At 40.6% G+C, this 10768-nt stretch overlaps 1 protein-coding gene across 1 annotated transcript in view; it reads right to left on the reverse strand.

Annotated features, from left to right (window-relative positions):
• The window catches only part of Tmem214 (Transmembrane protein 214), a 367830-nt gene extending 366278 nt beyond the window's left edge, over positions 1-1552 (reverse strand). The window contains exon 1 of the mRNA XM_090410284.1: positions 1393-1552. Within this exon, the coding sequence (XP_090266410.1) occupies positions 1393-1516 (124 nt within the window). The 5' untranslated portion in view covers positions 1517-1552. The remainder of the gene's footprint in view (positions 1-1392) is intronic.
• Between the last annotated feature and the right edge of the window lie 9216 nt (positions 1553-10768).

Below are 10768 nucleotides of genomic sequence, written 5' to 3' on the forward strand. Positions count from 1 at the left end.
ATCTTATTACTTTGTCAAATGCTTTTTTGTAATCTATAAACAAAAGATGAATTTCCTAATTAAATTCTCTTCTTTTTTCTATAAGTAGTTTTAAACAGAAAGCTGCATCCATTATAGAGCGTCCTTTTCTAAATCCATTTTGGCATTCTAATAATATTTTTTCATTGTATATTTTTAGTTTTTCATTAAGTATTCTGCTATACATTTTGTAGCATGTATTCAATGATTCTGAGATTTGGTAAAGAATAATGGGATGCAAAGTATACACTTTAAAGAAAGTAGATGCGATGAGAGATCTAGGAGTGATGGTGGACAAGGACCTGAAATTCATGGACCACATTGCACAAGTTGTCTAGACATCACATCGGATAATAGCAATGAAGCAGAGGACCCTGGCATGCAGAAATAGACAGGTCATGATGCCATCACATCATGCCTCATATAGATTACTGTGCACAGATTTGGTTGTCATGTTGGAAAGGGTCCAGAGAAGATTCACAAAGGTGGTTAGTGGTCTTTGGAATGTGGAGTACAAGGACAGATTGAGAAAACATAAGTTGCAAAGCCTCATGAATAGGAAGAAGAAAGGAGATGAGATTAAGACATAAAATATGCCAGGGGGGTTGTTATCAGGTTGACATGCAAGAGATTTTTGATAGAATGGTAAGGGGGGGGGGAGAAATGAGGAGCAGGTTCTTTGCACAGAGAGCAATTGGTAAGTGGAATTCATTGCCTTTGTGTGCTGTGAATGTAGACACACTGAATAAGTTTAAGACACAGACGAGCATTGTGTTCAACAGTGTGTACCCTCTGATTCCATGGAGGTCAGATGATCATTATAATAAACTTTCAACAGAGAAGTTGAAACTGTTTTCTAAATTAATTATGAAAAATAAATTTTTGTACTGAAAATTTGATAAAAAATTACAACATATACATGTGAAATGCCAATTCGCTGTTTAAAATGATTCCGGTTGAAATGAATTTTAAATATAATTTTATGTTTTAAAGAAAGTGAGGTACCTAAACCTGAAGAATTTTTTAAAGTATGGTTCATTATGATACTATGAAACAAAAAGAGAATAGTACTATTATGGAAACTAAACCATAACTAAGTGAATGATAGTGATACCTCAATATGCTAATTTTGGGATTTCATTAACTTTCCTCATCCATAATAACATGTAATGTGATATATGATAATCTATTTACAAAGTAAAATGATGCAGAAATGGCTCATAAAGAAAAAATTCAGTCAGAAACTTAAGTCCACTTATTACGGCAGCAACAGAATGATGAGTTGGCAATTGAGCAATGACCCCGTTCATCAAATGATATCCCACATCCAGAAATTGGAACATATGCTTCATTACATTAAATAAGTTAACTTACGCATAGCATCTATTTTTGTCATCTTATCTTGCAGCTTTTTCTTTTGCCTTTTCCGTCCATCGGTACTTTCTTTCTGATTTCTACCAGCCTTACTTCGAACTACTTCCCACTGATTACCTGCCATCCCGATTTTTCCCAAACAGTTTAACAAACTTCCAAATCGTGAGCAAATACAACCACAATACGCCCTCTCTCGTGTATCAAATATACGAAAACACGAAATGGAAGAATTTTTTCACGAAAATACAGTATACATGGTGGTTCAAAATTCCACGTATAGTTCGCCCACCGATTAGAGATCCCTCGACACTTCTGCGCATGTCAGAAAAAGGAGAATCCATTCCGATAATAGGGTATCAATCTGGCTTCTGGGATGAGTTTATTTATTATCACAGGTCGGAAAATTTATCTTTTCTTTTATGACATTGTAGTTTTTAAAGTGTAACTATTTTGCTTTTATAACAGTTGGAAAAACGTACGTAGAGTATTAACAAAATTAAAAAAGGTATAGCATAAAACAAAAATTTAACTAAGTTTATTTTTAAGAAAGTTTTCTATAAAATAAAAATAATTATACAGAAACACAGAAATTTTTTCAAAATTTCTTAGATATTCTAAACTTACAGTTGAGAGAACTGAGACACTTTAATGTCCTCAACCGATTAATTATTTATGACTTGTTGTCACTCTTTTAACAAACCCATGCAAAAAAATGTTGGAAAAAAATACCATTATCAAATCCTTTTAATCTTCAGAGTCATCTGAATCGGTGTCCGAATCGCCATCACTTTCACTTAAACTGATCACCAAAGGTTCGCATAATTCTTCGATAATTCCGTCCCTGTCCCAATACATATTTTCCAATGAGGTGACATGAGAACAATATTTTCCACAGTTTTGAAAATTGTAATACTTTCAATCGCCTGTTCTGAAAGCTTAAAAAGTTTCGACATGTCAATATCTCCAGTTACGTTGCGATGGCGAATGAAACTTTTCGTTTCTGCCCACACATACTCAATAGCATTAATATCGCAATGATATTATTATTATTATTATTATTATTATTATTATTATTATTATTATTATTATTATTATTACCACGGGCTACTCCAGGAGTCCTTAGACTCATCGAGGGAGGCCCTAAACATCATGTTCACACAGCTGTTCAACATTCTCACAGTATCTATCATACCTTGCCTTGAACTCGCTCACTGTCATAGCACCCACAACAGACTCTGGCAGCTTATTCCACTCATTTACCACTCTAAAAATAAAGAACCCAGCTCTAACACCCCTGCTAACCACGCTCTTGCCCAGCTTCCATGGGTGTCCCCTAGTTCTCCCACCACCAGTCCTGATCTCAAAAATATCATCTGAATTAATCCTATAGAATCCTTTTAGCAATTTGAATGTCTCAATCATATCTCCCCTTTTTCGCCTATCAACTAGTTTCTGCAACCCACAAATCTTCAACCTGTTCTCATATGGTGCATTCCATAGACCTGCTATCATCTTAGTCACTCGCCTCTGGATCCTCTCAACCTCCTCCCCATCAAGAAGGAACCGAGGTGACCAAATCTGGGCACAGTAGTCGAGATGAGGTCTTATCAGGGCTCGGTACAGAGGTACAATAACTTGTTTTTCTCTGCGCGTCAAGGTATTTTTCAACAACCAAGTAAGTTGATGAGCTGATTTAGCTACTTTCCAATGTGCCCCCTAAACTTCATCTCCCTATCCACCAACACTCCCAAGTCCCTGGCGTCATCAATCTCTTGGAGTACAGTTCCACCAATGTGGTATACTGCTGCTAATCTTTTCACTCCGAAATGCATAACCTTACATTTTGTCACATTAAATTGACATCCATTCTCCTTAGTCCAGAACTCCAATCTATCCAAGTCATCCTGCAAGACTTTGACATCTTCTGCATTCACTATCGCCCTACCCAACTTTGCATCATCAGCGAACAAATGAACTGTCCCACTCAGACCATTCCCTATATCGTTAATGAACAGATTAAACAGCAGTGGTCCAAGAACAGAACCCTGTGGCACACCACTAGTCACAGGCCGTTTTTTGGACTCTACTCCTGAATAAACTACTCTTTGATATCTCTCCATCAACCACCCAGCTATCCATCTCACCAACCCTATATCCATTCCCATATGTTGTAGTTTACGGATTAGAATTCCATGTGGTATCCTGTCAAACGCCTTTGCCAGGTCCAGCAGTATCACTGTAAACCCATTTCCCTTATCCAGTTCAGCCGTCACCTTGTTATAAAACTTAATGCACCATATAGTGGTAGCCTCAAAGCTAGAAATCCATGCGCTTTGAATATTGTGTCGAATTTAAATAGTTTAGTTGTGGGCAAGTTTCTTTTGACCAAATTAAGCAATTCAATTTTTTGCATATCTGGGGAATGAGAAATGTTAGTTGCAGAGAGTCAATCCATAAGAACTTAATTCTTATTAGACCAATTTGGAACTTTGTTTAATCGAATAGAGTGATATGAAGCGTTATCAATTATAACAACAGCATTTTTAGGAAGGTTTGGAATCAGTTTTTCTTCTGCCCACTTTTCGAAGATCGTAGAATTCATTTGCCCATGGTAATCTCCAGTAGTTGAATTGGCTTTGTATGGTAAGTTTGAATTCGGTAAAAAAAAAAAACCATTTCTTCCACCGCACACAAAATTATTATGCGCCGCGAGGCATTTCTGGTTTGTAGCACTCCACATTCTTCTCTAGACTGCCAACATTTTCCATAAGTTAAATTACTATCAATCCAAGTTTCATCTAGATACACAATCGGTTTTTTCTCCTCCCTGAAACGTCTTATTGCTCTCAAATACTGCGTTCTAGATAAAACAATGTCACTTCGCTCCATGATAAGGTTCCTTTTATTCTAGGACTTTTTAAAACAAAATCCGATATCATGAAGTATTTTCCTTAAAGTTTCTCTTTTCCAAGGAAAATTATTTTTTTCTTTAAGCGCAGGAATCAATTTCGGAACAGTTGACACTCTTTTCTCGACCACGTAAAATTCGTGAATAGTTCTTCTTATAACGTCTACATCAACATCAAAATCATTCAAAGCTACGGTTTTGATGGTTTTCTTTACTCTGGAGCTTTTTTTAGAAGATTTAAATTTTGGATTGCCTTCACCTTTTGATTCCCTACGAATTCTTGTAACAGTCGACCTCGATACGCCCACACTTGCCCGTTTTATGACTTGAGAAAGGGGAACAAGGAGAGGATTCTTTTTCGCAGAATGTCAGCACATTATTCAATATTCTTTTGCAAGAGCTACTGAAACTTTTAACAACAGAACTTGTTGACTGTACTGGATCCATCATACAAATTAATAATAAAAAAATAATGCAAAAAAGCGACAACAAAAATCCAGCTAGTACTAGAACAAACAAAACACAAACCACAAGAAAGCACGTGATTTCGAATGTGGGCCACCAATTCCTACGTCCTTCATTTCTTTCTCCCCTTCAGTATGAATCAGCTATTCTTGGCAAAATGCCAAGGAGAGATCTATAAATGGTGGGCGAACTATACAAACTTTGAGGGGAGGTAGAGAACATCAAAATCAACCATATTCACATAGGAAAGCATGAGCGGAAACGTCACCGGAATGTACTAACAGGAACACAAAGAAACAGAAATAACACAAGGCAACGCAGTAATTAGTGTAAAAAACTTTATTAGGCGTAATTGAACAGCTCAATAGTAGTTGGATACATAATATGGTCTCACATCAGGTGCTCAAAGTTACGACTATCAGCAGTGATGCATGCCTGATACCAATGACGCATTGATTGCCGCAGATTTTCGAAAATACCTGGAGTTTCCCGGATATTAGCAGCGGCAATGGCGATTCTTGCCACGAATTTCATGTCGGAGGCAACAGGCGTCTCGTACACCATGGCTTTAAGGATCTCCCACAGAAAGAAATCAATGCTCGATAAATCAGGTGAGCGTGGGGCCATGCAACGGGTCCACCACGCCCAATCCATCGAGCCCCAAAGGACCTGTCCAAATACTGACGCACAGAAATGCCAAAATGGGCTGGAGCCCCATCGTGTTGGAACCACATCTGCCGACGCACAGTCATTGGAACATTGTTCAGCAAATCCAGCAGAACTTCTTCCAGAAAGGGCCGATACTTCTGGGAGTCCAGTCGGGGTGATAACAGGTATGGGCCGACTAAACTGTCAGTGACGATACCTGCCCATACATTAATGGCAAAGCGTTCTTGTGCAGCATGTGATCGCACAGCGTGTGGGTTCTCATGTGTCCACACATGAGCATTGTGGTGATTGAAGATCCCTTCGCAGAAAATGAAGCTTCATCCGCGAACAAAACACAAATTGGAAAATCCAGGTCTACCGCACTTTTCTGCAGAAACCACTGCGCGAATTCCACACGTCGAGGATAAACTTCGGCCATCAGTAACTCGATTCGTTGCAGATGAAATGGATGTAGGGATCCATAGTGCAAAACGCGCAATACACTGGATCGAGATACTCCTATAGCGGAGGCAACAGCACGTGTGCTTGTCTCTGGATTATTGTCCATCGCATGCAACACCTCCTATTCCATGACGGGATTTTCCGTCGATCGTGGCCGCCCTCTATCATGCCTGCGATCCCTGAATGATATAAGTCTCATAAATTCTGATGCAGATGCAAATGCACAGATATTTGGTGACGGGTACACGTCTGTTTGGGTACCTTTCGCGATACATTCGTACAGCGGCTCGTCCATTACGGTCAGCTAACCAGTAAACAAGGTGCCTGTCTGCCATCTCACCGTTCGTAAAACGACGCATGTTCTTCGTACGACGTCGAAAGCTTGAATGAGGAAGCCCCAGTTGCTCACCTGAAGCGCTGGAGAACAACGTCACCTATCACTTTCGGGTGGAGTTTCCGGTCATGCTTTCCATTGTGAATATGGTTGATTTTGATGTTCTATACCTCCCCTCATGTTTGTACGTGGAATTTTGAACCACCCTGTATATGCACTATAAAATACAGTATATATTCATTGGTGTCCAAAATCTGAACTTTTATTTATTTTTTTTTTTTTATGTTTTGATTTTACCTGTATATAGGCTTTATATATATACAGGTAAAATCAAATTAGCTTCATGTGGTAATGAATTCGCATTGGATATTCTGATCATTGATTATGGATTATGATCTGTGTGGTGATCATGAGAATTCTGATCGTGAATTGATAGGTAAGGTAAGGAATTGTCAGCATTAGAAGATAAAGACGGAGTGATTAAGGTAGATCACCATTTTCAGAGATTCAAGGATTACGATTCTGAAGATTCTATAGCCTAAGTTCCTATCAACACTCGCCAGGCAACGGTAACTTATGGGGTTTTGATGCTAGTTTCCCAGGCCCTCTCCTGTTCCCTGCACAATGCCCGTCAGTAGTCTTCTGCCTCCAGAAGGAGATTTCGACTGCCGGTCTACACTTGGTGGAAGGAAGGGACGAGGCAGGTCCTGAACCACTCAACTCCCCATCAACACTTACTAGACTTAACAATGAATGGAACAGACACTGACGCCCTGATAGAAACACTGGACAGAGGACCGGCATTAAGCCTACTTAAAAAACTCCTCAAAAAATTTGAAGTGGAATTGCCAGGCTCCTTGAACCTGTACTCCACAACGAGGGACGATGACGAAAGCAAGATACTGCCAACACAGAGAAAAAATTGGACTTTGTGGTCTCCACCCCCCCCCCCCCTAGGACCAAGGTGAGACTCACACGCGGAAAAAGCGAAAAACACAGACTACAGAACCACCTACGGATGAAGGTATGGATGAAGACAGACAGAACTCTGACTCCCCTGCCTCCACTAAAGAGAAAGCGCCCCCAATTATCCTAAGAGAAAAGAGCAGGTGGACAGAACTGAGGGCCACCATGGCTAGTCTACAGATGGCGTACACAACAGCAAAGTATTTAGATGACGGCATCAGAATCCAGCCCGTCACTATAATTAACTTCCGAAGACTCACAAAGGAGCTAGACACCAAAAGTGTACAATACCAGACCTTCACCCTCGACTCGGAGAGGAGCCTGAAGGTGGTTCTCTGTGGAGTATCAGAGGACATACCTACAGAAGACGTAGCCGCCGATCTCTGCTATCAAGGTCATCAGAATGACCAGAACGGACAAACGCCCGATGCCTCTCGTCTTAGTAAAGATCCACCACGCATACACAAACATATACGTCCTAACAACAGTTTGCGGGCTAAAAATCTGCCCAGATCCACTAAGAAAAAGGTCCTCATCAGGACAGTGCCAAAAGTATGGTCATGTCCAAAGGTTGCGTAAAACAAAATATAAGTGTATAATGCGGTGAGAGCCACCCCCAAAACACCTGCACCATGCCAAAATATACCCTGGCTAAATGTGCAAACTGCGGGGACCCCTCACCCAGCAAACTACAAAGAATGTATACAACACCCAAAAAACAGACGATCTGCCTCCTTTACTTCTACAAAAACCTGGGGCTACTACTACTACTACTACAAAAAGTAACAGTAGCCCCAGATCCTTAACTCCCCAGAGGTCGACAAAATACGACAGAGGACATTATTACTGCAACCAGAAGCCCCAATCGCAGCAGACCACAAACGGCAGATGAAGATCAACGAAGACATAATCCACTCAATAAAAGCCACACATGAACAATTCCACCCAAATTTAGCAGCCTTCATTACAACCTATTTCGCAAATATGCTGTAGGACCTTAGCAAATCTAACCCCTCGTCGTACTCCAGAAAAAGATTTCTACAAGAAACCCAATCCATCCTAGCAGCTCTCATAAACGCACAGAAACAAAATCACCCCAGATTCTCTGTAGATCAACGCGTGGAACGCGAATGGGCTTAAAAACAAGGTTCTGGAACTCCAGGAATTCACAGTGAGATTCAACCTAGATATCATCCTCATAAATAAATCTCACTTAAGACCAGCAGACAATCACAAACTGAGAGGATACTTCCTCCACAGAAACGACAGACTAAACTACAGAGGGGGGTGGCACCGCCAATTTCATAAAAAAACTACATCAATCACCAGTCTATAACCAACCCCTCAACCATAAATCTAGCGCTCACAGGAATAGTAGTACCCACAAACTCAGCTGGGAAACTAACTTTATTCAGCTTACAACCCACTGTCAAAGAATCTGCTACCTTCAAATCTTGATGCCGTCCTGGGCAATAGAGAGCAAATCATCATTGCCGGTGACCTAAATGCGAAACACCCTGCATAGAACAGCAAAACCACCAACAGAAACGGCCACATCCTCTTCAGCTATTCCAATTTAAACTATGCAGTGGTGGTGGTATGCCCCACCGTACCGACACATCACAGTACGTAGCTATCCTACAAAAAATATACTTGACATAGCTGTCCTACAAAATATGAAGGTACAGTATAGCCTAGATCTTTAAACGAGCTGACATCTGACCACAGCCGAATCCTGCTCCAGATGGGAAAGCAAGAACAACTGCCACCTTCTCCCACTCCTTCATTTCGTGGAAAAAATTATAAAAAGTACTACCGGGACACACTGGACCCGTCCCTCACATCAGCTTCAAAAACGAAATTGAAAATACTGTCAAAAGTCTGACTCAGCAAATCAACACAGCCATAAAGGCTGGCACCTCTACTACAACCACCTTTAAGCCTACGCGACTACCTGAAGACATCATGGATTTAATTAAGGACGAAAACAAAGCAAGGAAAGGGTACCATAACACCCATGCACCACAAGACAAAAAGGTCCTCAACAAGCTAAACAATGAAGTTAGAGAAGCACTTAAATCTGATAGGAACGAAACATGGGAAGCCAAGCTAGCCTCTATATCACCTGGCGAACACTCCTTCTAAAATATATTAAGAAACCTCAGAAATAAAAACAAATTTCTTCCGCCATTCATGTCGGACCGGGGTCTCGTACCCACTGACGCAGAAAAAGCTGAAGAGATAGCAAAAGACCTAGAACAACAGTGTAGCCCTGCGTACGAGAACTTGGACGTCGATCATGTCTACAAAATCCACCGCCACGTTAATATGTACTAAAACTCCACGATACCTGCAACAACAAACCTGGGAAACTGCAAACTTTAACTGCAACCAGAAGCTAAAGAATAAAAAGCCCCTGGTCCTGATGGCATTACAAATAGAATTATTAAAATGCTGTCCCGAAGAATCGTATATCTTACCACTATAATTAATGCCATGTTCATATTCAACTATTTCCCCTCCTATTGGAAAGTTGCAGATGTGGTCCCAGTGCATATACCAGGTAAAGATCCACACCTGCCTGAAAGCTATTGGCCCATCAGCCTGATCTCAAATTAAGGCAAAATTGCCGAAAAAAAACATTCTCTCCAAACTCCAAACCTCAGTAAACGAGTTAAATATCCTTCAAAGTAAAAATTTGGCTTTCAACAACATCACAGCAGGGCCGGCTCTACCAACGGTGCAAGACGTGCATTTGCACGGCAAAATATGCTACTGCACGGGGGCGGCAAAATTCCTAGGGGCTACCCTGCATCACAGTGCTACTCAACAAATTCATAGGCTAATTAAGTACATCATCACGGGCTACAATTGGTACCAGCACACTGGAGCAGTCTTCCTCGACATAGCAAAAGTTTTTGATAAGATATGGCCCTTCGGATTACTACATAAACTCATCTCAGCATGCATACCATCAAGAATAGTCCGCCTAATTAAATCGTACCTCCAGGACAGATACATGCAATTCAAAATAAATGGAACAGTTTCAAGTCAGCGACGGATCTCAGCGGGAGTTTCCCAAGGGTCCCTAGTGGCACCGATCTTTTTCTCGATATATATGGCAGACATCCTGCACAACCCAATGTCATCCATCTTTGCACTCTATGCAGATGACACAGCAATACTAGCCAAATCACTTCAGCCGCATCTCGTCACCAAAAAACTGCAAGAAAATCTACTAAAACTAGAACAATGGCTCTCCAAATGGAGATTACAAGTGAATCCCCAAAAGAGTATTGTGATGCATTTCACCAGAAGATTGGTATCACCCAAGGGGGACTTTTACCTATTTAACACCAAAATCCCCAGGCAAATAGAAACAAAATATCTTGGGGTAATACTTGAAAAAAGAGTAACTTTCAACCCACACATCAAAGCCTTATGCGCGAAAGCATCTAAAACTTTACCCTCTAATAAACAGAAAAAGGAAGCTAAATACCAGAATCAAAGTACTTCTCTACCAGCTGACGATCCTCCCCATAGTGACATACACATATCCAGCCTGGAGCCACGCATCCAACTGCAAAACAAGT

The sequence above is a fragment of the Typopeltis vanoorti genome, chromosome 20 (genome assembly GCF_054136105.1).
Source record: "Typopeltis vanoorti isolate ZY-2024b chromosome 20, IOZ_Tvanoo_1.0, whole genome shotgun sequence".
NCBI lineage: Eukaryota > Metazoa > Arthropoda > Arachnida > Uropygi > Thelyphonidae > Typopeltis > Typopeltis vanoorti.